Source organism: Rhinatrema bivittatum, chromosome 15, assembly GCF_901001135.1.
Source record: "Rhinatrema bivittatum chromosome 15, aRhiBiv1.1, whole genome shotgun sequence".
Taxonomy (NCBI): Eukaryota; Metazoa; Chordata; class Amphibia; order Gymnophiona; family Rhinatrematidae; genus Rhinatrema; species Rhinatrema bivittatum.
This window is the reverse complement of record NC_042629.1, coordinates 27,476,238-27,502,757: the sequence shown is the minus strand read 5'-3', so window position 1 is coordinate 27,502,757 and position 26,520 is coordinate 27,476,238. Positions and strand designations below refer to the sequence as shown.

Sequence of the window (26,520 nt, the reverse complement as noted above, 5' to 3'; positions counted from 1 at the left end):
ATTAAGTCGGAGGGTGCACAGAAAAGCAGTTTTTACTGCTTTTCAGTGCACTTCCCTGGCGCCGGAAGAAATTAGTGCCGACCTTTGGGCGGCGCTAATTTCTTAGAGTAAAATGTGCGGCTTGGCTGCACATTTTACTTACTGGATCGCTTGGGCATACCTAATACGGCCATCAACATGCATGTGTATGTTGAGGGCGCTATTAGGTGCTGCGGGTGGGCCGCCTGTTTTCCTCCCCTTACTGAATAAGGGGTAAGGGAAAACACGCGTCCAGAGCAGGGTGACAGTGCGCTCCGACGGAGCACACTTTACTGTATCGACCTGTAAGTCTGTTCAGAAGAAGAAAAACTATCCTAAACTTACCAGGGTAAGCTGAAATGTAAAAATAAAGTGACCTGCTCCCAAATCCCCCCTTCTCTTGCCCTTCCCTTCTTTAAGCAAAAAAATAAAAGAGAAAACAAAGCTCAGTCTGACTTCTGTCCAAATCTCCCACCTCCCTGCCAGTCCAATATAACGACCCCTCTGAGTTCCACATTTCCCCCTCAGCCCTGATCTCCCAGATCAGTGCTGTACAATCAGGCTTAGTTCCTCCCCTTCAGTGTCCTGCAATGATCTGACAACACAGAGCAATGCAGGATACTGAGGTGTTCCTCCCCTGGGCGTGAGGTATAGCACCAATCTGGGGTGGAAGAGATCATGGTCGGGAGGGAAATGGGGCACTTGGAGAGTGGGGATTCATATGGAAATCATTAGAGTTTTTTTTGGTTTTTTTTTAATGTGATTGAAGGGGATGAGGTGGGGTGGAGTTGCGGGCAGTGTGGAACTAATTTTGTTTGCATGTGTAATCGGTAGTGTTTGGGGGGGGGGGACGGGACACATGTTTTCTTGGCAAGAGGATCAGGCAGCAAAGGCTGGGTTTCAGGGGGGCAGCATACAACTGCTTTTTCTTTTGGCCAATGCAGGGAAGGGCAGAAGGAGGCTTCAGGCACCCATCTTAATATCACTGAGTTTTACCTATCCACTTAGCACAAATGTTCAGTGCTGACTGGCTACATTTAGCTGGGCTTGGAAGAGCAGGCAGCTATTCCATAAGTCAGCGATCGGCTAAAGTTACCCAGATAGCTTGTCCCACTCAATATACGGCTAAAGTTATCCAGGTAACTTTGCCAATTCATCGACTAATTGAATATTAATCCATTGATTTATACATTTATCTAGCACTTTTTTTCAGAAGTTATACATTTAATAAAAGTTAAAAACAATGAGGAATCCATTTTCAGATAGAGTTAAATGACTAAGGAGTTAGCCAGATAGATCTGTAGGGGGTGGAAATTTCACCCTGCAGCATGGCAAATTATAGCTGCTCAAATTCTGGGCATTCCTGGAGATGAAGAATAACAGTCTGCTGATGCTAATTTTCAATGCCAGACATGGCTATCCCTACATTCAGGGTGAGCTGTCTTACATTTAACTGGTTATGTAACCACCTACACCTAGCCAGCTATATTTAAGATGTGCGCTATATTAAAAATCAGCGCCTAAGAGTATAAGCAAGGGATTTTTACTAAGCTCTTTCTACAAGAGGTATTCCATCAGGAAATGTTCTGTTATGGAAAGTTCTTATTTGTCTTTAATGCCTGCTGAGCAGACAGAACCTCTCTTTAAATGTCTCTTTACCACATGCTCAGGCTGTGAGCCAGTATTGCTCAGACAGAAGTGTCCCCAACATTATGTTTGGACACTGGTTTAGTACTGACTCACACGGAATAGTGGAAAACCATGTTGAAACAAGGAGTCAATATTGGCTCAGAGGGCAGAATGCCCCTAACACTATGCTGGGGCATTGGGTTATTACTGGATCAGAAGAATAATGCCCCTAACACCATGCTGGTTCTTTATCAATTCACAGCAAAAAATACCCTTTTATTAAATCAACAACATCACTTCCTGCTGTACCCAGTGCTCCTTATAGAAGCATTAGTCATAATAGCATTTAATCAAGATTTTGACATAAATTAGTGAATGCTTTCTCTCTTCGGATACAGTGAGTCCTCTGATATAACATGTTAGCAGTAAACAGAGGTTCACTGTACAAGGGAGTTCTGTATAGGTATACATATTTACATATACAAATACATGTACACACCCTTCTTTTCTAATAATGGAAGAGAGTTAGTGCTAGGAGAGGAGCACAGAGAGGCAGAGCAGGAGGCTCTGCCTCTCTGTGCTCTCCTTTACGGAGAGTATGAAGGCAGAGCAGATGTATCAGTCTTCAGAGAAAAGAAGCAGCAACCAGCTTTGCCTTCTGCTGCTAACATACAAATCCAAGTACAGTGCCTTGGGGAGATACAGGACAAAATAGAACCCCCTACCTCTATAATGTTAATTACTAGCAAATGAAGACAAGCTAAATTGCTCTGGAGGAGAAAAGTGCATGAGAACTTAGTTTATTTCCTTTGCTGCTGCCGCACTGCGTTACCACCATACATTCACATCCCAGCTCAGATGTACAGATACTGGGGCCCAGATTAAAATTGCTCCGGTTCTGCCCTGTTGTTGGACAATACTGGGATATTTTCACTCAGAAAGTTGGAGCACTGCAGCGAAAGCTGCTGTCTCTGAGCCACTCCTTCCATTGAATGTGACTAATGGCATAGTGCGGATGCATTACACTGAGGCCATGTGGCCACAAACGAGGAGGAGGAGGAAAAGTGCCAGCCATCCCCAGAGATTTCAAAGAAGCCGAGGCACAGCAAGTGGAAAATGACAACTTTCTGATAAATAGAAGTAGATGTTGTATTTGACTGATAATAATTAAATCTTTCAACTCCAGAGCCACATAGTGGTGCTTACAGATCCCTTATTTTCCCGTTAGCTTCAGGACACTCTTTACCATGGCTCCAATGCCATCGAAAATATGATATAACTCTGTCTCGCACATAAAGGCTGGTGTAGTCACTACCCTGTTCTTCGGGTCCACATGAACTTCGTGGGCAATAGTTAAGTGAAACAAAGGTGAATGACACATTCAAAAAAAAGACCTTGTTGCCACACATAACTTCTTCTACAAGGTCAAGCCCTCCTGCCATAAGTGTCCTCTTTTCGCCAAGGACACTCCCCATTCCCTCCAGCCACACGCTGACCCTTGTCTTCTTCATGGACACTCACTGAATTTATACCTTCCAGGTGCATTTCCCTTGCCCTCCTGCATTCCACATGCACTCATGCTATAGAATGACCCAGCCTCTTCATGCACTCCTGTTATATATCGTACCCATCTTCTACATGGAAACTCTCCATGTCTACCTTTCATGTAAAGATCATGTTTCCACCAAGGGACACGCCTCATGTCCTCCTGCCAAAAAACTAATCCCATCTTCTCCAGAGACAATCCCCATGTCCTCTTGCCACACACACATCCAGTTTCTTTCAGAAGTACTCCCCATATTCTTCCAAACAAATCCCGATCCTGTCTCCATCCAGACTGTAACTGAAAGTGTGAGAGCTTGCAAAACCACTCTTATCCAAATAAACAGAAGCCTTCTACAGAAGTCCTGGCCATAAAGCCTATAAGACACTTTTTTTCCCTTTATCCTCTTCTGTTAAGACTGTCCTTTGTACCTATTCTCTCTCACCAATTCATAAAATATCACATTCACCACTGTCCATCGACCTCTGCAGATTACCCTGTGTAGTAGGTCTGTAACACAAATCCACAAATTTAGGCAGGGATGAAGGGGGGTGCCGAGAAGCCCATGTACCTAGCCTTTAGTATCTGCCATGTCCTTCTACATCCCCTCCATAAATCCCTTTCTTCAATGCCCTTCTATGGCTCAGAGCAGGATAGTATTCTTGCCAGAGCTCTTTTAATACTGGTTTCTGGATGATCACTATGAGGCTGATGTACTAAGGTGCACTAAGCTTAGCACACCTTTTATTCACCTTTTAGTGCACATTTTTGTGCACTAAATTTTAATCACAATTTAATATGGTTTTTAGTGCTCAAAAAATGTGCACTAAAATGGAAGAAAAAATGTGTATTAAAATTAGCACATCTCCATATTAATCCCATATAAACAAAAGGATTATCTATTACTCTCCAATGCAGGGAGGTGTATTAAAGCCCTCAATGGTTAGCTCACATTTTTTAATGCTTGAAATTTAAGTCTTGCATCAGAGGTGTAATAAAGTTAATTCTGGTGCTAGTGTTAATCTATGGTGCTGTGCCCACATGGTCCCGGACCTGAAGTTCCCAGTTGTGGAGATTACTCTAGACCCCGGAAATTCAGATCTAGGACCATGTTGGTACAGCAACATGGATTAACACTAGCTCGAGAAATGCGAAATACAAGTTTATTCTATCTTTGACCCTGGAGTTAAATTTCTAAGCCCCAAAATAGCTAGGCTAAGCCCCAAGTCAGAGGAACTCTTCCCTGGGACCAGACAGCCCCAACAACTACTCACTAAACCATCCCTAACCACTCACTCACTTCCCCACCCACCCTACAGGCTCCCCAATAGATCTTTCTCATACCTATCCCGCAGAATGCCACCTCCTCCTGTCGTCTTCCCTGAATAAAGAAATATGTACACTAAAGAGCAGTAAGGTTTAAAGAGAGAGGAAAGATCATCACAACAGAGATTGCTAAAAGGTGATAAAATAGTAGTATATTAAAGGCAGGCTATGCTTAAAGAAATGGGATAATTACGTAATAAAATTAAATTGCTTACCTGGTGCTCTCCAGACAGCATAAAAGTCAGTCACACAGATGATGTTATCTGACGAAGACAAGAACAGAAGTGCATAACTCTGAAGAAATGTTGTATTTTGCACATGCCCAGTAGTCGTGTGAGGTCCAAATCAATCCAGTGGGAGCACTGAGAGGAGAAGATAATCTTTTTGGTGGCTGAAGAAGATCGCTAATTATTGTTTTGGGAAATCTTAGGACTTAAAAGTATGGGGAGAGATAAAATAGTGGGGTATATTCTTTAGAGATTGTGTCTGAGATAAAAAGCAAACCATCGGGAGTTAATAGTTTAGAGTTTGTGTGTACCTAAGTAAAAAGGTTGAAAAGGTCAGATACTCATCTTGAAAATGTGTTACAGTGGTGTGATGGATTTGAGTAGATGCCAACATTTGATTAAATGGAAAGATTAGCAGTGAGTCACCCAGGCTCACTAACTAAAGTTTAAATCATCAAAACGATTGTGTTGTACTAACTTGCCATGAAGCACAAGATATATTGCAGGGGAAGAGCTCAATAACACTCAATCCAGTGGGAGCATTGAGAGAAGATCATCCTGCTGGTGGCTGAAGTGGTTCAATAAGTATCGCTTTGGGAAATCTTAGGACTTAAAAAAGTTTGGGGAAAGGTGAAATAGTGGGGTATATTCTTTAGTGTGTGTGTCTGAGATAATAAGCAAGGCAGAGGGAGTTAATTCTAGTGTTTGTCTTTCACTCCCACCCACTCCTAGCTCATCCTTTGATTTATAGGCAAGAGATACTTTCTCATTAAAAATCTATCAGGCTCTTATCTAAATCACACCAGCCCTTATTGAGAATTTAATCATCCCCGTGTAGGTCACTACCAGATTAATAGAGAATACACCAATACATTTAAAGGACTATGCATTCCTATTCTCGTAGTAAGCTAAACTTGACTAGGAACTCAACAAAATTAAGATGAAGGTAAGAGTCCAGCAGCAAGATGGGGGCCTTCCATTCTTTTACATCGAGTGTCATGTTTATTTTTTACCTGCTGGTTAGAGATTGTATGTGAACACCTAGTACAAAGAGCTCCTGGCTCTATGGTATTGGTAATCAGTGTAATTTTTGTAGGATGGGTGTGATGTGGTTGTGTTTTTCGCATTCTTCTATCAATTGTGTAGTAGTTTTGTTTTTATCTGTAGTTTATAGAGGGCCTTATCTGTTAGACTCTTGTACAGTGCAATCTAATAGGTCAATCATATGGTTACTGTACCATGAACTTAGTGAGCAGGGAATCTATCTACAACTTGAATCCTGACAGGTACTTATGACCTGGATTGGCCACTGTAGAAAGATGGTACTGGACTTGGTTGCCCTTTGGTCTGGATCCAGTATGGCAAATCTTATGTACTTATGACTACAAATATGTAGCACATTTGTGAGGCAAGTCTTCCCTTGGCTAAATCCATGTTGGCTTTATGCCTATCTATATGTTCAGCAATTTTGTTCTTTATGACAGTTTCTACCATTTTGCCTGGCCCAGACGTCAGACTCACTGGTCTATAGTTTCCTGGATCGTCCCTTGAACCTTTATAAAAAATGGCATTACATTGGCAACCTTCCAGTCTTCAGGTACCATAGACAATAGTTTACAAATAGTTTACAAATTTCCAATAGGAGGTCCAAAATTTCATTTCTCAGTTCTTTCAACACTCTGGGATGTGTACCATCTGGTCCAGGTGATTTACTACTCTTTAGTTTGTCAATTTTCCCTAGTATATCTGGGTTCACTGAGACTTGTTTCAGTTCCTCTGAATCATCACCTTTGAATATCATTTCTGACATGGGTATATCTCTTACAGCTTCCTCAGTGAATTCCGTAGCAAAGAATTAATTTAGTCTTTGCTCTGGCTTTATCATCCCTAAGAAACCCTTGATCATCTAATGGTCCAACTGACTTCCCTCATATACCTTTTACCTCAAATGTACCTGAAAAAGATTTATTATGAATTTTTACTTCCACAGCAAGCTTCTTTTCAAATCAAAGGTCTTGATGTCAAGGAAGCAGACACATGGGCCAGGAATGATTCCACAGGTACAGGCATCAAAACAGCCTGTGAAGATGCACTGGGCATTGAGAGTCCTCCAGCCTTGTTTTTTGTATGGACCTCTCCTTAACCAAAAAAAGCTGGCTAGGCTCCAAAATCTTTGACGTCCGAGTCTATTGCTCAATGAAGAAAGCCCTCACTCCCTTACAAGACCGTGCCTATTACAGGGTAGCTTGAAGAGAGTGGATATATTTCAGCCTGTCCAGCTCTGCAGGAGGCAACAGCCTTACAGAAACATAGAAATGCCAGAAAAGGACCATCCAGTCTGCCCAGCAAACTTATAGTAGTATCTGTCACGCCATACAAGTATCTACTACGCCAGACAAGTACCTCATACTTATCAGTTTCCCAGACCATCATATAAGTTCCCCTGTACTTATCAGTTTACCACACCATCAAAGGCAAGGCCCTTGTTGGTTGCTATTTGGGTCCAATTCCTGTTATCTCTTGCCGTTGAAGCAGAGAGTAATGTTGGAGTTGCATCAAAGGTATCAGGTTTATTTGTTAATGACAGGAACAGCTGCATCAGCAAGTTACTCCCATTTTTATTTGTTTTACCAGACTGTAAAATTCAATGTCCTTGCTGTCTGCTGTCTGAATGTAATTCCCCTTTTCCCCTTGCCATTGAAGCAGATAGCTATGATGGAGTTGCATCTACAGTATGAAGGCTTATTGGTTTAGGGTAATAACCACCACACCAGCAAGTTATTCTTATTCACTTTTTTCATTCCCATCCTCTAGCTTTTAGGGATCCACGGTGTTTGTCCCATGCCCCTTTGAAATCTTTTACTGTATTTGTCTTCACTACTTCCTCTGGAAAGGCATTCCAGGCATCCACCACTTTCTAAGTTCCTGACCCTGATTCTGAATCTTCCTTCCTGGAGTTTCATTTTGTGACCCCCTACTTCTACTGATTTCTTTCCAGCGGAAAAGGTTTTTTTTTTAATTGTGCATCATTAAAACATTTCAGGTATCTGAAGGTCTGTATCATATCTCCCCTTAACCTCCTCTCCTCCAAGGTATACCTTATTTAATATAACATATGCCATGCTGGATCTGACCATCAATCTCAGCATCCTGTCTCTCACTGACCAGACTAGGTCACATGTACCTGACATATCCTAAAAAACAGATCTATTTCCTTTTACTTACTCCCAAGATTAGCGATGGTTATCCCTAGTCTACCTGGCCACTAATGTTTTATTATCCAAACCTCTTTTAAAATACGCTATGCTAGTGAGCTTGACCTTCTGCCAACAGACTACACAGCTTGATTGTGCATTTAGTAAAAAACTATTTTCAACTATTTGTTTTAAATCTGCTGATTGTTTTTTTATATGGCGTATCCCCATGTTTTATTATCTGAATTTGAATGACTTAGGAATTCCTGACAGCGCTGCTTCAGGATAGTCTGGTCTTCTCATATCTCAGAACATATACTATTTTTTTTTTTTACATCTTGCTCTACACACCTAAGAAGTGCAGGAAAACTATCTGTGATGGACAATTTCATGTCACTACCAGCACATCACTTACACTCAACAGTTCTTTTAATCAGTCATAGCAGGGAAAAAATTTTCAGTCAGGTTGAAGAAAAAAGTTCTTGCACTATAAAGCAGCAGCCTGCAGGTTACCAGAAGGAAAATGTAGAGAAAGTGAGGGAAACAGACATATTAAAGGAAAAACTCTGTTTCCTGAAAGAATCCCACAATCGAAAAGATCATAGCATGGCAGGACTTTCCTACTCAGTCCACAGAAAGAGGACGTCACACGACCGCAGGGCATATGCAGCACACCCTAATGCTCATAGAACACAGATGTTTTACTTCAGAGCCATGTACTTCTGTGCTCAGTGCCGTTTGATGTCACCCACAAGTGTGATCAACTTTCCTGCTTGTCCGTGGAGAAAATTACACATTAAAATAGAGTTAACTTTTATTCAACACAAATCCAAAAATCAAAATTAAAAACACATCCCAGCAGGGCCATGCATCAGGGGAAAATGTACAATTTTAGTAAATAGGAATCTTGCTTATTGATTTTCAGTGATTATTACCATTTTGACAAAAGCCATTATAAATCAGTGATTTTTTTTCTTAATCCATAATCAGCATCCTACATTTTGTATTATTTGCTCTATTATCCTTGTTCACTATTCACTGCAGAGCATTCCATTTTCATACCCAATATTCTTAGCTTTTGTATCCCTACCTAGCCTGACACAAGACTCTATACATTGCATGCAATGTAATTTTTTTTTTTAACTGTACGTGAGACGCCACCTTGCCATCTTTCCTCAGAAAATTAACACGTGCAGAAATCAATAAACAAATACTTTTTCTTTTTATGAGAAAATATCCATTAATTTAGTATCACAATCTCAATTTTTCAGTCGTATGGACATTCAGAGATTTAGGCTGGTTTGTCTTTTTAGTACTTTATAATTTTCTTAGTTTCCTGTCACACTAAAGTTTTAAAATTGCCCTGATGCATAATTATTGCCAAATGGCAATTTTAATTTTGGTTTTTAGATTTGTAGTTAATAGGTTTGCTTTGTACTATTGAATAATTTTATTGCATGTTCATCCTGTTTCTTTGGTGATAGCCTTACCTGCTGTACACCACTGTATGAGAGCAGTATCTTGCTCCCTTCTGTCCAGTGAATGTGGGAGATGCTTCAATATCACTCCCAGCTGCAGCCAGACCCAAAGACAGAGGCTGAGAGCTGGGAAATGAATGTCGGCTCTCACTTGGCACTATCCACAGAAAAGAAATGCTGCTTGCTCAGAAATACTTTCTGTTCAGCTCTGCCGATTCACAGATAGTGCAAAGGATATATGGACATCTTTTATTGAGTGCTTTCCTCCCAGAGCCTTCACAGCCTGCGCTGTCCCTGCATATGGCCATTTTCCACCTTGCTCTTCCTCGTGGCCCACCGTAACTTCTGTCCCAGGCAGGACTTTGGCAGCCAATACTGGAGAAATGCAACACAAACTGCAAGAGAGAGAGAGACCTGATTACACAAAGCGAGAGGAACAGTCGCTGAGAAAGAGAGAAGGCAGCCAGGAAACAAGTCATTGGGAGCGCAAGAGAGGAGCAAAAGCGAAGGACAGAGAATCAGTTACTAAAAGGAAGAGAGAGAAAAATATAGAAAACAAAACATGATGGCAGATAAATAACACATGGCCCATCCAGTCTCCTAAAGAGAGAGAGAGAGAGAGAGAGAGAGAGAGAGGGAGAGACAAAAACACACACACACACACCAAGCAATCAATGTCATGACACTTCAAGCCACTGAATCAGTGATGTTTCCTACGAACAGGTCAGAATTCAGCATTTAGGACTGAAGAGAAGCAGAAAGTAGTCAGTACGTCTAGTAGAGTTATAGAATTGATAGTAGTCAAAGGAGTGCCCATACCCACAGGGACAGCTTCTACCAGAAAGTATAATTTAATTTATATGGCACCAGAAAAAGAAAACCTTTACAGGTCGACTCTAGTTTCCTTTTTAAAATACAACTAGATTTTCTTTTAAAGCAGCAGTGACACAAAATGGCAGAGACAGTGCATACACATACCTGGAAGAACATGTGTGGCATGTTCCGATGGTCTTTTTCTGCAGTCATTTCTATGTTTCTATATTCAGTGTGTACATGTACTAGATAAACACAAGTGCTAGATGAATCACTGTGATACAGAGTGATCATCTACAAAGCGAGATGTATACATGCACCAGATGAGCAACTGGTGTTTATATGTACCAGAAAACCATCTATGGCATGTGAAATATACATACACAGTACTTCAACAAGTATAACATGTCCTCTGTACACAGACAGTGATATATACATACCCGATGGGTTTGCCAGCTTTGTGGAAATCCTGAAGCACACGTTCAACCTCTCTATTCACTTTACAAGTCTCTCCATCCACAGCAAAAGTAGACCTGTAACAGCAAAGAGTGTTCAGTGCCAGCTGCTGCAAGGGAAGCTCTTGGCTCACGCAGATAACTTCTATATGGGTACTCCTCAGGAGGTTAGTAAAGAGAGATGCTATAGCACTCCCTGTCCTGAAGGCCAGCACTGATAACTGTCTTTCTGTACCCAAAAGGTTCTGGTAGTCATGAGTTGAAGACAAAGATAGTCAATTTGGTTATAATCTTACAAATTTAATTGTATATAGTGAAGAGTGGATGAGATAGGACTAAGTTTGAGGAACTAGGTTAAATGCTCGTGCTTGAAAGTCATGTAATGGGAGGTGCAAGACATGTTCCCTTAGCACTCTGGGACCCCAACACGCCTGTTTTCTTTTTTTCTCTACTATCAAAACTATTAGACACATTGTGCAGGATTACAAGGAAACCTTTTGTGTGAAAGTAACCAGGGGGATGGCTGCTAAACCACAAAGGAAGGACTGAGAGAGACTAAAGGCAGGAGGAGGTGGAACGGTAGGTACCGCTAGCAGCCTGCCTTCCCTTGAGATAAGAAACTTGATAGTGAGGAAAACTGCAACTGCTGTGGCTGCTAACTTGAAGATAAATTTAAAAAAAAATGTATCTTAAGTCTGACGAAATACATGCTTTATTAGCCAATAACACAAAGCAGCTACAAGAGGTTGAGTGGAGAACTGTGTGGCATCACTGGAATCAGAGGTGTGGGTATTAAAAGCTGTGTGAGACTCCCATGCTGCAAAATTGGAAGACATAGAGAACAGATCGAGGAGATGTCATCTTCGAGTTATTGGCATTCCGGAAAGCATGAAGAGAATGAATTTTCAGAAAAACTGACAGGCCGATACAGTACAGTGCGCTCCGATGGAGGCACTGTTAGCCTGCTCTTGGACGCGCATTTTCCCTTACCCCTTATTCAATAAGGGGAGGAAAACGCGCGTCCAACCCGCAGCACCTAATAGCGCCCTCAACATGCAAATGCATGTTGAGGGCCCTATTAGGTATGTGCGCGGGATACAGAAGTAAAGTGTGCAGCCAAGCCGCACATTTTACTTTCAGAAATTAGCGCCGACCCAAAGGACGGTGCTAATTTCTTCCTGCGCCGGGAAAATGCACAGCAAAGCAGTAAAACTGCTTTTCTGTGCACCCTCCGACTTAATATCATAGCAATATTAAGTCGGGGTCCCGAAAAGTAAAAAAAAAACCTGAATTCGGCCCGTGGCTGTCGGGCCGAAAACCGGACGCTCAATTTTACCGGCGTCTGGTTTCCGAGTCCGTGGCTGTCAGCGGGCTCGAGAACCAACGCCGACAAAATTGAGTGTCGGCTGTCAAACCCGCTGACAGCCGCCGCTCCTGTCAAAAAGGAGATGCTAGGGACGCGCTAGTGTCCCTAGCGCCTCCTTTTCCCCATTTTTACCGCGTCACCTAATTTAAATACAGAATCGCGCGCGCCGGGAGAGCAGGCGTTCGTCCGCTCTCCTGCGGACTTTATTGTATCGGCCCGTGAGTAACTGGCTACCACATGCGCTGCGCTCTCTGTTTGCTCTAAACATAGTGACCTAAAAATTGAGCAGGCGCCTCAGCTTGGACCAAAGCAGCCACAGCAAAACTGACCACAAACGATTATCATAAAATGATTTAATTCTGCGCAAAAGGAAGAGATCCTCCAAGCTTACCGAAAGATCAAAACGGTATAATACGAGGGGTCTGCAATGCTGATATTCCAGGACTTTCCAGCACTGGTTGCAGCACAGCATAAAACGTTCACTTCTCTCTGTACGAAGCCGGTGGAGCAGAAAATTCCATTTCAGCTTTTATTTCCAGCACAAGTTATTTTTGATAGATGACAGTGCTGCTTGTTTTTTTTCTCTCTCTTTTCCTTATTTTATTGCTATGGTGTCGCTTGTATGGGGCACCAGTCTATTTCTGTCTCTCTTTTCATAAATGTTATACATAACATGTAAGGATAACCTAAACAGGATAGGCACTTGGCTGGTGATGGTTATTTAGGTTAGCAATAAGGCTAATTTTTTTCTAGTGGGAGGGGAGTGGGGTCTCATCACATGGCACTTGACTACACCACCTCAGAAGGGGTATGGATGGATTGGGGAATCTATAACGTATTAGAGTTTGAGTTGGGAAGAAGTTGGATGGGGAGGAGTAAGTGGGACTGGGAGGGGGAGGAGGGGCAGGTAGGTGCTATGTGTAGGATAGGGGTGAGCAGGGGACCAGTGGATTCCAGAGAATGATTGTGGGAAGCGCATATTAGGGCTTATGTAGTTTTATGGAAGGTATTGGGTCGGGACTTGGGCTGGGAGGTTCTGACCTTTCATGGCCATGTGGAGTGGTTAAATATTCACTTTTACCATGGGCTAAAATGATTCCACCAACCATTAAGAATTCAACATGGAATGTCTCTGGCATTGGCTCACCCATTAAGAAGCATAAGATTTTGCAAGCTCTGCAGAGACAAAGTGCAAATTTCTTAGCTACAGGAAACAGTTGGATAAGGAAGAACACCAGACATTATAAGTAAGCAATGGGTAGGAGAAGTTATTTTTCAGCTTAGTCCCTCAGTTGCAAAGCGGGAAGGGCTATTTTGGTGGGCAAACAAGTCCCCTTCCAGGCCACAAACATTTTAGAAGATCCAGAGAGCAGGTATTTGATAGTGGATGTGTCTTTGCATAGTTCTTTGCAACAATTATGTCCTTAATGCGTATGACCACAATTTCTTTACTAAGATAGTAAAATTGCTAACAGATTATGGGCATATACCTGTCTTAATTGGTGACAATTGTAATTGTGTTCTGGACCCGAAATTGAATTGTTCCATGCACAATTCTGTCAACGTGGTAAATAGAGCTAAGGGCATTCCCTACTTAAGTGGTGCCTTGGGATTGGTTGACAGCTGGCATACTCTCCATCCACTGGAAAGGGAATACAAGCAAGCTTGCTTACTGTAAACGGTGTTTCCGTAGATAGCAGGATGAATTAGCCATGCTGTCATGGGAACTGTCCATCAGGGTCCAGGAGGCGGAGCTTCTTAGTAGAATACAGAGCCTAGCTCTGTGCGGCTGCGCGTACCTTCCTGCGCAGAAAAACAGTCTCAGTCTGTGATGTAGCAGTTCTTGAATAACGTGCTATCCAGGGAGGTGGGTGGGTCAGCATGGCTAATTCATCCTGCTATCTATGGAAACACCGTTTACGGTGAGCAAACTTGCTTTTACCCGTTGATAGCAGGGCTAAATTAACCATGCTGTCATGGGAGTCCTAAGCTCCGGATCACACTTCCATAGTGTTTAGTTTGAACGTCTTTTTTTTTTTTTTTTGCATGATCCAAAGCGTGGATAGTCAGTTGCAACTCAGGTGGATAAAGTATGTAACACAACTTTTCCCAGTTTAGCATCGTCCGATGTCTGTTGGTCTAGACAGTAGTGCGACGTAAAAGTATGTAAAGAAGACCACGTCGCTGCTTTACAGATGTCTATTGGTGGTACTTGAGAGAGGTGGGCCAGTGAGGTGGACACTGCCCTTACTTGGTGTGCATTCAGGTGAGAGATTAAGGCTAGGTTCCTCTTGGCGTAGCAAATTGAATGCATTGGGTGATCCAGCTGGATATTGTCTGTTTTGCCACCGGAAGCCCAGGAGCATTCAGGTTGAAAGAAACAAATAATTGGGACACCCTTGTCTCCGAATGTGTACGTCGCTTATAATATGCCAACGCCCTCTTGCAGCCTAATGTATGCAGTAATTGTTCCTTTTCGTTCTGATGTGGTTTGGGAAAGAACGTTGGTAACTCGATGGATTGGTTCAAATGGAATTGGGTGTATACTTTTGGTAGGAACGATGGGTGCATCCGCAGCACTACCTTGTTATGGAAGAACTGCAGGAATGGGGTGTAGTGCACCAGCGCTTGGAACTCACTAACTCTGCGGGCTGACGTTAGAGCAATGAGAAATACTACTTTCCATGTGAGATATTTGATGTGGGCCTCATCCATTGGTTCAAATGGTGCTACCATCAATTGCTCCAGCACTAGATTGAGATTCCATGGCACCGGAGGTCAAAGATGAGTGAGGCTTTTCAGAAATCTTGAAAGGATGGACAGAGATGGGTTGTCCTTTATACGGCCGGTGGTAAGCGGCTATTGCACTGAGATGTACTCGAATCGACGAGGTAGTGAGTCCCGTCAGATACAATGAATGAAGATAATCCAGTAACTTCTCCGGTGAGTAGTCTAAGGGAGGTAGTCCTTCAGAGGAGCACCATGTCGTATACCGCTTCCACTTCAAACTATAGTTCCGACAGGTAGAGAGTTTTCTCAAGACCAGGAGAACAGTCTGCGCGGACAGTGATATGCCTTGTTCCATCAAGAGGAGCCGCTCAATCTCCACGCTGTCAAGTGTAGGGAGCTGTGCATGAGATGTAGCAGGGTTTCCTGTTCTTGCATCAAGAGATCTTCTCTGTCCGGCAGCAATATTGGGTCCGTTACACACAGATGTAGCAGATGAGTGTACCACAGTTGGCGTGGCCACACTGGTGCTATCAAGATCAATTGAGCTGCATCTCTTATGCATTTTTGCAATGACTGTGTTATGAGGGGTATCTGAGGGAATGCGTACATGAGAGGTTCCGTCCATGGAAGAAGGAACGTGTCCTGTGCTACCCGGTCTTGGCTGGCGAAGAGGTCCATGGTCGTTTGCCCCCACTTGAGGAACAAAGTATCCACCACCTGCTGGTTGAGTGTCCATTCTTGTGGGTAAAATATCCTGCTGAGGCGGTCAGCCTGAGCGTTGATGGCTCCTGGCAGGTATGTCGCTTGTAGGTGCATGGAGTGCTGAGCCGCATTATCTAGAATTTGCAGGGTTTCCTTGCACAGGGACCAGGAACCGGACCCTCCTTGTTTGTTGATGTAGAACATCGCCACTTGATTGTTGGTATAGACCATGACCCTTCGGCCTTTTAAGTGCGGAAGGAACGTGTTGAGTGCGTTCTTTATCGCTCTGAGTTCCAATAGGTTGATTTGTAGGCATTGTTCCTGCATGGACCACAGTCCCTGGGTTTGCAGGTGGTCCAGATGTGCCCCCCAGCCCTTGCGGGAGGCATCTATAGTCAGGACTGCATTGTGAGGGCGTGTGGAGAACAGCACCCCTGTTTGTAGATTTTTTCCCTTGAGCCACCACTGTATATCCTGTAGCATTGCCTGAGTCAACTTCACTATCGTCGTTAACGGTTGTGAGTGTTGTTTCCATTGTTGCTTGAGTCCCCACTGTAGATGACGCATGTGTAGTCTCGTTTTGGGAACGGTATAAATGGCTGCAGCCATATGACCCAGGAAGGTGAGGATTTGCCGTGACGACGGTTTCTTGAGGACTCGGGTGGCTCGAAAGAGACGATGCATCTGTCCTTCGGTAGGAACGCTCTGGCACAGATGGTATCGAGATGCGCTCCAATGAATTGAAGGGATTGCGTCGGAATGAGAATTGATTTCTGGTATTTGACTCTGATCCCCAAACTATTCAGACATTGAAAGGTCTGGTGTACGTAATCGTTGAGAATCTGGGGTTCAGATGCTACTATATGAGCCAGTCGTCCAGATAGGTAAAAATTTTGATGCTCCGTTGACGGAGATGTGCCACCACCACTGCCATGCATTTTGTGAAAACCCTGGGGGCTGCCGAAAAGCCAAAGGGTAGTACCCGATATTGATAATGATGTTTCTGAAATTGGAAGGACAGGTACTGCCATAAAGAGTGGTGTATAGGAATGTGGGTATAGGCATCTTTCAAATCTATGGAGCACATCCAGTCCTTGGGCTGGAGAAGCGGTAAGATAGTCTTTAGGGACACCATTTTGAACTTCTCTTTGACCAAATGTTTGTTCAACTCTCTGAGATCTAAGATCGGTCTCAGTCCTCCGATTTTCTTGGGAATTAGGAAATACGGTGAGTAAAATCCCTTGTTGCGAGTCCGACGGATCGCTCGCTGGTGGAGGAGGGATGCAATTTCCTGTTGCAGTTGACTCTGTTGTCCCAGAGGTCGGTGGGGCAATAGGTGTGGTAGAGTGGGTTTGGCGTTGAAACAGAGTTGATATCCCTGTCTTACTACTTCTAGGACCCACTGATCTGTTGTGATGGCTTCCCAGTATGGTAGGCATAAGGAAATCTTGCCTGGTGGGTACCGTGGCAATGATGATGGCAGCTGCACTAAAAAGAGGGAGTCGATTTAGCAGTCACCTGAGGCTGCTGTGTCATTGGTCGCTGTGGTCTTGGACTGCCTCTCCTAGGGTGAAGAGGCTGAGGTGTCGCCTGCTGCGGTGGATTATAAGGAGTGGGTCGAAATTGTTGGTAGTGTAAGAAAGGCCGACGGGTATATGGTTGCCTGCGAGTGGGCGTCTAGTATCTACGTGGCGTGCTGAAGGAGGGGTTTTGGGTCAGCAATTGAACCGCAACCGCCTGGTCTTTCAAATTAGCTACCGTCTCTTGGAACTTTTCGCCGAAGTGATTGTCCTCCTTACATGGGATGTTCGCCAACCGCTCGTCCCGAATGGCACTGGATCGGAGCCAGGCCATTCTGTGTGCGGCAATAGCCGAGGCCGACATGCGAGCCGACGATTCAACCCCCTCGTACAACGTGCAAAGGAGGTGTCTGATGCCCTCCTCCAGATCTTGAATCGGTTGAGTTTTTGAAGACGATGCGGAGTCCAGATTGGGCAGCACGGTTTTTAGGGTTTGTAGACTTTTGTATAAGTATTGAACCAGATAGAACTGGTGTTGACTAATCTGGGAAGAAAGAATAGAGGACTGATATGCTCTTTTCCCAAAGTCATCTAGGAGTCGTTGCTCTTTCCCTGGAGGTGCCGATCCGTGTGACTTAGATCGCTTGGCTCTCTGCATCGCTGATTCCACAACTAGTGAAGAGTGTGGAAGTTGTGGCATGGAGTAGAACTGAGATTTTGCATACGAAATTTAAGATCCATTTTCCTGGATACCGGTGTGGTAGTGTAGGGAGAGACTCACATCTTCTCGAGGATGGATTCCAACACCTTGTGGGACGTAAGGGAGGTGGGTTCCGCTGGGATATCAAATATCTTAAGGATACCAAGTGTTTCCGCCCGAGGATCTGGCAGCTTCTGAACCTCTAGGTCAGTGATGGCCAACCTTTTGAGCTCAGTGTGTCAAAATTCATAAAAAAAAACGAGCATAACTCGGGTGGTGTGTCACTTCTAGAAAAATCCATAATTTTGTGATATTTGAGCTCTAATTAATAACAAAAAGTTATAATTTTAATATATGTACTGTATTTATTAATAACGCAAAAACAAATAATTCTTTACCATACCTACTTAGTGACTTTTTTGTTGCTGAATTTCATTGGCTAAATCTTCAATTAAAACACTCTCTCCCCCTCCACACACGAATTCTTACTCCCTTGGATTTTCTCATACACACTCATGCTCTCACACTCACTGGCTCCCACACAAACACACACACCCAGACAGGTTCCCAGTCAGTCATTCTCACACACACAGACCCCCAGGCAGGCACCCAAGGATTCACACACATACACCCCCAGGCAGAGTCCCATTCATACACATGCACACACTAACGGCAGACCCCCCTCTCTTTTGCCAGCTACCTCGGAACCTCTCTCATTCCTCTGCTGCCACATGGCTATTGGGGAGGTGCCAATTGCTGCTACTGACAATGAAGCCCATTCTGCTGCCTCCTCTGTGCAGGCCCCATGGGCTTCCACTTTCTCCATGCTGGTCTCGTACATTGCGAGATACGCACAGAGAAACTGCTATTTTTGCACATTCCCAAAGATTACATGTGCCAATCACTAAAAAGTAATATATATATATTTTTTACCTTTGCTCTCTGATATTAGTTTTCTAATTGGTTGGTCACAGGCTTTTTTTTTCCCACCTTCCCTTTCTTATTTTTTTCCACCTTCCTTTTATTTTTTTTTGCCAATTCCTTTTATATTGTCTTTTTTTCCTGTTTCTTTTCTCTCCATCTTCTTCCTTCAAACACACAGTCTGGTTCTCATTCTCACATGCATTTCTCTCTCTCACACACACCCAGGCTTCTCACTGTCACCTGCTCTCTCTCATACAACCATTCACACACACAGTGTCTCTCACTCCCACATGCTGTCTTGCTCAAGCACATGCTGTCTCTGCAAACATTCAGGTCCTCACTCTCACACACAATCTCTCAACTCATCTCATACACACACACATACACACACCCTCTACAGACCCTCAGCCTCTCTTTCACCTCTGGGCCTCCTCTTCACGGGTCGCTGCAGGATGGGCTCTGCAGCGGCCCTAATCTTCTCGGGCCTGCTTCTGGACCTCTTCCTCTTCTCGGGCCGCTGCGACTTGGGATTCGTGGCGGCCCATAAGTGCAAGCGCTGCTTCTCTTCTGCATGCGCTGATGCTTCTCCTCCTTCCTGCCCACGCGGCTCCGGCAACATTTACTTCCGGGGCCGCACAGGCAGGAAGGAGGAGGAGCATCAGCGCGTTTAAATGCGATCTTTTTCTTCGGGCCGTGGTGACGTGAGCTTCACCATGGCCCAGCCAAGCAGCGTGTCGCTGCGCCGCATGAGCCTCCCTGCGCCCGGGGGCATTGGGGAGGTGGAGGGGTCTGGAGGGTGGGGGGATACTATAAAACTAATTTTAAAGGGTCAGCGTAGCCGATAAAAAAAAAAAAAGGCTTGGCACAGCCGATAAAAAAAAAAAAATTCCTGACAGTTCACGAAACGCTACGCGTGTCAGTAAAAACATCTCGGTCTGTCACCTCTGACACGCGTGTCATAGGTTAGCCAGCACTGCTCTAGGTTAAGAAGAGCCCCCCCATCTTATACAAGAATTTTGGATAAGAGATCTTCTGGGGGTGAGTAGGGTTCCGGTGTGTCCTCCGGTGGATCGGAGGGGTATCCTGTAGATGACGAGGGAGATGAAGGAGGTGACTCCGAATTTACCACTGTCAGGGACTTGACCCTCTTCGGGGGCAGAGTCGCAGGTTGAGAGGGACCCGGTGGGGAGAGTTCCCTCGGTGGTTCTGATACCGAACGCGGTTGAGGCGAAGGTGGTGTGCTGCCCGTAGGAGACTGAGGGAGTTGAAACGTGGACTGCAGTGTCAAAGAAACCTGCTAGCGCAGTTGAGAGGTGTGAAAACGCCTCTTGCGTCCGCGGAGGCATCCTCGGCTTCCGTGGCGTTTCACTGGGAAGTGGCCCAGTGTATTCGACATCTAACACAGATCTCCTTCTTGTTGGAACTGGTTCTTGTGGATCTGTTTCGTCAGTCTCCCGATGAGAATCAGGTGAATGAGGGGAAGACATCCGACCTAGGGAGAAGGAAGAAGATGATGTAATCCGTACATACTCCTCCTCCGAATGTGTGGTCGGCCTACCATACCCCATACTCTTCGGGGATATGGATCGCTCGGAGACCCGAGGGCTAGGGTGATTAATGTTCCGATGGGGCGTGGCGTCAGCAGATCTCCCTTGAAGGAATGGGGACAACTGTCCGTTGCCCTTGGTTTACTTGTCCCTTTCCATCTCTTATGCTCCGACTGGACGTCAGTGGTGCGCGGAGTTGACCCCTGTTCTGATGATGTCTCGGCAGGTGTCTGGTATTTTGACCCGAGCGTCGGTCTGGACACAGCATGCATCGATTTTGACCGTCCCTGTGTCGGGTGTCCTGCCATGGCTGCTTTTGGTTGCCTATGCTTCGAGCTGTGCGTTGACATTTTCCGGGTCTTGCGCCGTTCCTAGTGCCACGTGCGTCGGTTTACCAGCCTCGAGGGTTTTCTTCGATGTACCTTGCGTCAGTATCGGCGCTACTTGCGTCGAGATGGACGCTCCCTGCGTCGTTAGCAGCACTCTTCCAGCTGATGCGTCGGTCCTCGACGCAGGCGCCGTGGACTGTGCCGATCCCGGCGCCGAAGGTTTGCTACTCGGCGCCTTTGGTTTGTGCCTCGTTGGCGTCGATGTCGATGACACACTTGCGGAGCCTCTCAACACCTGCTGGTGCGAATCACCTCCGCCTCGCGTCGTGGCCTCCTTTTGCTGCCGCTTTCAGTCGTGCCGTTCCCGGCTTTGACTCCGGGCACGATGTCCTCCCACCGAACCTCCAGTCCTGGACTGGCATACACAATTGCAAATACTACTCTCTATTCTCAGCCAACCAGGCACTTCCCAGAAGTCTGCCTACCTTCCCAGATCCTTAGGCACTTCTCAGAAGTCTGCCTACCCTCTCCCAGAGAGAGGTCTAGAACTCCCACTCTCAGACAGCATCTGGAGCTCCTGATCACAGATACTCAGGGCTCATCCTCTCCCCGCTGGCTCAGCAACTTATCTTCCACTGTACTGGGTCACACCAACAGACACTCGCCTTCCAGGGAATCCAAAGGGAAACAGGCTCCCAGCCTGGTCTTGCACATGCTCACAAGGGGAAACTAGGGGTGCTGCCTCACAGTTCTGTACAGCTTAAGTGTTTTTCTTTAACTGCATGTTGAGAATATTCACAAATTTGTACTGTTCTTATTTAATGTTAAATAAATCTTGTTAGCTGGTTACAGTGTTCATTTTAATTTATGATTTAAGTGAAACTACATGCTAATTGTTTTGAGTCTAATAACATTAATTGGTTTCTGTTTCCCCTCCCTAACTCCAGGAGACTAAACCAAGTGGTTGTTTTCACCATGTAATTGGTTTTTTGACATTGCATATGATCACTATTGCTTGTATTGCTGTAACAATGTTGGAGAGAGGATGAATAGTTCTCTCTGTTTCCTTAGTCAAGGAGGTAAAGAGATTTCTCATCAGATCTTCTATTTGGACAAGGGACCGACATGTCCTTTGGCCTGGTGTGGTGGAATATTCTCTTCAGAGACAAGAATAGGCTCCTGTTCTTGAACAGAAGGCTTACTGAAGATGAGTAGCACTATAGAGTCTATTGGGTCTGGAGCCTCCAAATGGAAGTCTTCTGCCAATAATCGAAGAAGCGAGTGATCTGGTAATTGGTGAGGGCAGGGCAACAAATCTCCCTGTGCACCTGAGCTGGTATATAATTGTGTAGGTATTTTAGCGAGACTTCTCCCTGTCTGGGGCTTGTTGCATCATTTGTGACACTGTAGAGGACTTGTGCGTCGATGGTATCGAATGCAGTTAGTGTATCTGGGTTTAAAAAAGGTTTGGATAAGTTATTGGAGAAGACCATAAACTGCTATTAATCAATAAGAAATAGCCACTGCTTATTACCAGCACTAGTAGCTTGGGATCTGTTTAATGTTTAGGTATTAGCCAGGTACTTGTGACTTGGATTGGCCACTGTTGGAAACAAGATACTGGGCTTGATGGACCCTTAAGTCTGACCCAGTATGGCATATTTTATGTACTTTTGACTTCAAAGAGGAATGTTCCAAGTTCGTCAAGAGGCCTCACTTTAAATGCCTCAACAAAGTTGGTGCGGGGCAGGCGGGTGTTGAAGCTTGAGCGTCCACTGCATAGGTAATGACTGCATCAAAGGGACACAGATGCAGTATCTCCTTGCACTATGCATCAATAGGTCATGTGTAAACACTAACACAAATCACATGATCATTGACCATGAATACCAATTCTGTAAACAGTTGTGATCTTCTTTTGGAATGATGGTATATAAAATGCCCACATAAAATAAAATAAATGCGCTGTGCTGCCCCAACCTGTGCTTCGCAGATGTTGAAGTGTTGTGCTCCATGGGCTTCAACATGCTATGCATTGATTGAACCAATGCATCATGCATAGATGATGCAACATGCGTTGACAGTGCCAATGTACCGTGCTTTGATGGTACCGATGCATCTCGCTTGTGCTTCTTCAATGCTTTGCTGCTCCAGACCGATGCCATTTCTTCTTCGACACAGGGTGGTCAGCACTACTCCACCTTGAGGCTTCGTCCTGGGCCAACAAGGAAGTTTTTGAGGAACTTCTGCTCAACTCTTTTCCCAATGGGGCAGTTGATGCTGCACTGTAGAAACTGCTACTCCTAAAATATTTATGTAGCTCTTCAATTCTACATTTTCTGGAGCACTAGAAGCGCAAGGACATCCTTCCACAGGCATAGCAGTTTGCTTGGTCTTGGTTGGGACCAAGACAACAATAACACAACTCATGCCCATCTGTGAGGAACATTACTTTGCCACAAATACAGTTTTTGAATCCACTCACGGTATTTTCTTTTTGCTGGACCTCTTAAGGAGGCAAAGTTATTTGAGGTGTTTTTTAATAAAATATATATAGAACTGAAAAGTGCTGTTGTGGCTGCTACAGAGGCAGTAAGGCAAATTTTAAGCAAAGAGCTGAATTAAAAAGTTGAAAAATTTTGAAAAAGACTGGAGAGACTGAATACATGTCTGTGCAATGCTCGGACAAAAAAGGTTTTGAGGAGGCTCTTGCAGGAACTCCTGCACATGCTCAGTAGAGCTTAAAGTTCTACTATGTCCGTTTAGTGCCACTGGATGACATCACCCACATCGTGTGTGATTCAGCCTGCTTATCAATGGAAAAAAACATGTTCTAAAGTTCCATGTGGCACCTGACCACCAAACTGAGTAACACAGCCACTGTTGATTTCCATTTCATCTATAGTCTAGAAAAAGAGCTGGAAAGATGGCAAGGACTGCATCCCCCTTTGTCTGTAAGCAGCAAGCAAAATGGCCCAAGTTATATTCAATGCTGCCTAAGTGTCAATGTTTGATGTTATAATCTCCATTTACACCCTCCCTTGTATATACTTCTCACAGAGCAGCAGACATTTCTCATCATTGGTCACTACTGCTCCAATGGATTTCAGGTACACTGGTCTTAGCTATCTGCATCAGAATTAGGTAAAAATCATCCTCTTTACTTGCACAATACTAATCACTGTTAGCATTGCTCAGTTTATCAGTAATCCCACACTGATATTTCAATGATGATGATTGCTCTCTCTATTACATTTCAGAGAGGTGCCAAACCTCATGCTGCTCTTCATTCACTTCCACACCTAAAGTAATTTGGGATCCCAAGAGTTTCCATAGCAATGCTACTTAAAGGAGAAACGCACAGGTTTTTGGCAGCTCCAAATCCCCCAGGGAAGATGACAGCGTCGTGTTTCTGTACGCTGAGCTGTGCCAGGTCTGAGATTTTGCCACGAGCAATTCGTGCTGACTCCACCAGGACGTTTCTGCATGAACCAGAAAAGCAAAAATGAGAAACAAAAGTTAACTTTACACCATCTATCTGCCTATATACATAAACATAGCATATGACAGCAAATAAGGACCTCAAAGACCAAGACAAGAACAAATCCAGTAATATAAGGCACACCAATGAGCATGAACAATCTCAGTAACAACTAACAGTAGAGCTAATAAATAATTAAAATAAATAAAATTAAATTAACTAATGCATGTGATTATTATGTATTTATCTTTTCTGTTTTATTATTACTTTTATTGATTTTTAACATTCTGTAAACCGTTGTGATGGAATATTTCTTAATGACTGTATACAAAACTTGATAAATAAAAATAAATCTAGCCTACCCAACAGTGCTATAGACCCCAATTGATCTTTAGCTTTCTCCTCACTTCTTCATAGATAGAAATCTTCTGTTTATCATCCCATGCTTTCTTGAATAGTTATCATTTCTGTTTCCACCATCTCCACTGAGAGGCCATGCCATGCATCTACTACGCTTACATGAAGAAATGTCATATTGCTCCTGAATGCACGTCCTTGGACCTCCCTACTATAACATGCTGTTCTAGAGCATTCTTCTGAAACAGGTTTCTTTGGTCTGATTCATACCTTTTGAGGTATTTGAATGTCTCTCATTTCCCACCTCTTTCACCTCCAGGATAGGTAGATTCTCCAGGTCCTGGATACACATATTTAGGTTATTTCATGGGATTTTTGGTGTAGACCCTGCATTATTTTGGTAGCTTTTCTTTGGACTTCCTCCACCCTGTCCATATCCATTTGGAGGTATGGCACATGAATAGGAGAACCAGAATAATGATGGTGTCAGAGTCCAAACTTAGTGTTTCCATTCATTCCATAAAAATAAAATGTTATCACAACTAGAGAAACACTGTACAGTCATACAGCAGAAAAAAAAAACGGGGAGTGCTTTGGTAGAACAGTGATGGAAGTCTTAGTACTGAACTAGAAGGAAATGTTACAGGACAAGAGTGAAATTCACAGGCAGAGCTGTGGGGGTGTGTGAGTCCCAGTCCTGGAGCAGCAGAGAGGTGCTGCAGATCAGGAGTAACGTGCACTGCCAGAACTGTGTGTTGGCTCAGAGCTATCTTTAGGCTGGCACAGGACCTGGTGCGATCATAAAATACAGGGCCTTTCATTCCCACATCCGGTAATGAACATGGCCTACCTTTATTTTTTTCTTTAATTCAGAACTTACGCCAGCTCCTGATTTGGATTTTAAATTTTTTTTCTTCAATCGAGTCTGTGTTAATCAGAGTACTTTCTTGGGTTTTTTGCTTAATATATCGGCCACTGGACAAAGTAATGTCTGATGATATAAATATGACAGATCATTTGGTCTATTTACAAATACAATATGAATGTTTGATAATGATGGGAGATTTTAATGTTCATATAGACGATATTGCTTCGCTCTCTACAAAAGAACTGTTGATGGTGATGTCTTCAATGAATATTGCACAGCTTATTTCAGTACCAACACATAAAGCAGGTCATATATTGGATGTTTTATTCGTTCATGAAAAATGGACAATGAATGTGGAGATTCAAAAAGTATTTGAGGTTTTATAGTCCTATCATTTTTTTAGTATTATTCAGTGTAAAGCTTCCTGGTGATTAGACGCATTGTGTGAAAAATGATTTTAAAATAGCAAGATCATCTCTGAATATGGATTTATTTAAAAATGATATGCAATCAATGGTTGATGAGCTTTTAAGTGAAGGACATAGTGACTGTATGACTGTAGATGAGTTGATTAATATTTGAGATTCTACATTTTCACAAATCTATAACAAGCTGGCACCAGCAAAGGATGTAAAAGTTAGATGCCCTCGCAAATGCACTCCATGATACACTAAGGAGCTTAGGAGCAAAGGAAAATAGGTACATATGGAGGAAAGAACTTGAGGAGAGAGAAATTAAATATTTTGAAAAGTATTTACTCGGACATTCTCAAAAGTTACAGAATAGAATGTTCTGAGAGAAAAAAGGCTTATATTAGTAGTAAGATAAGATAAAAAAAGTTCCTTGAAGCATCCTTGTGAACTTTTCTCAATCGTGCAGAGATTGATAACAAAAGTAGATCCACATGTTGGTTTACCAAGCAGTAATGATTTTGCTGTTTATTTTGAGAATAAAGTAAGGAATATTCAATCTCAGTTTAACAGTAGCGATAAAACAAGCAGGGCTTTGCAAGGTGCTAGTTTTAAGTCTGGTTGGACAGAGTTTTCTTATATTTAATTACCTGAGATAACTTCAGTAATAGGGAAGCTGCGTAACACGCATTGTACACTAGACCCAAGCCCGTTTGTAGCAGTTAAGGGATTGGAAGAACCTATTTATAAGGTTATTCAACCTATAGTAAATAAATCTTTGTTTGAAGGTAGGTTTCCTGAATCTTTGAAAGATGAATAGTGCGTTCGGTTAAGAAACATCAAACATCTTGGACAAATGATATATCTAATTACAGTCCAGTTTCCAACAAAAACACGGAGTAA

At 43.6% G+C, this 26,520-nt stretch overlaps 1 protein-coding gene across 1 annotated transcript in view; it reads right to left on the bottom strand.

Moving 5' to 3' along the window:
- Positions 1-851: 851 nt before the first annotated feature.
- The window catches only part of GATD3A (glutamine amidotransferase like class 1 domain containing 3A), a 45,215-nt gene continuing 19,546 nt past the window's right edge, over positions 852-26,520 (bottom strand). The window contains exons 4-7 of the mRNA XM_029578290.1: positions 23,864-23,983; positions 10,669-10,761; positions 9,654-9,810; positions 852-2,989 (exon numbers count right to left, since the gene is read on the bottom strand). Coding sequence (XP_029434150.1) covers positions 2,861-2,989; positions 9,654-9,810; positions 10,669-10,761; positions 23,864-23,983 — 499 coding nt within the window. The 3' untranslated portion in view covers positions 852-2,860. The remainder of the gene's footprint in view (positions 2,990-9,653; positions 9,811-10,668; positions 10,762-23,863; positions 23,984-26,520) is intronic.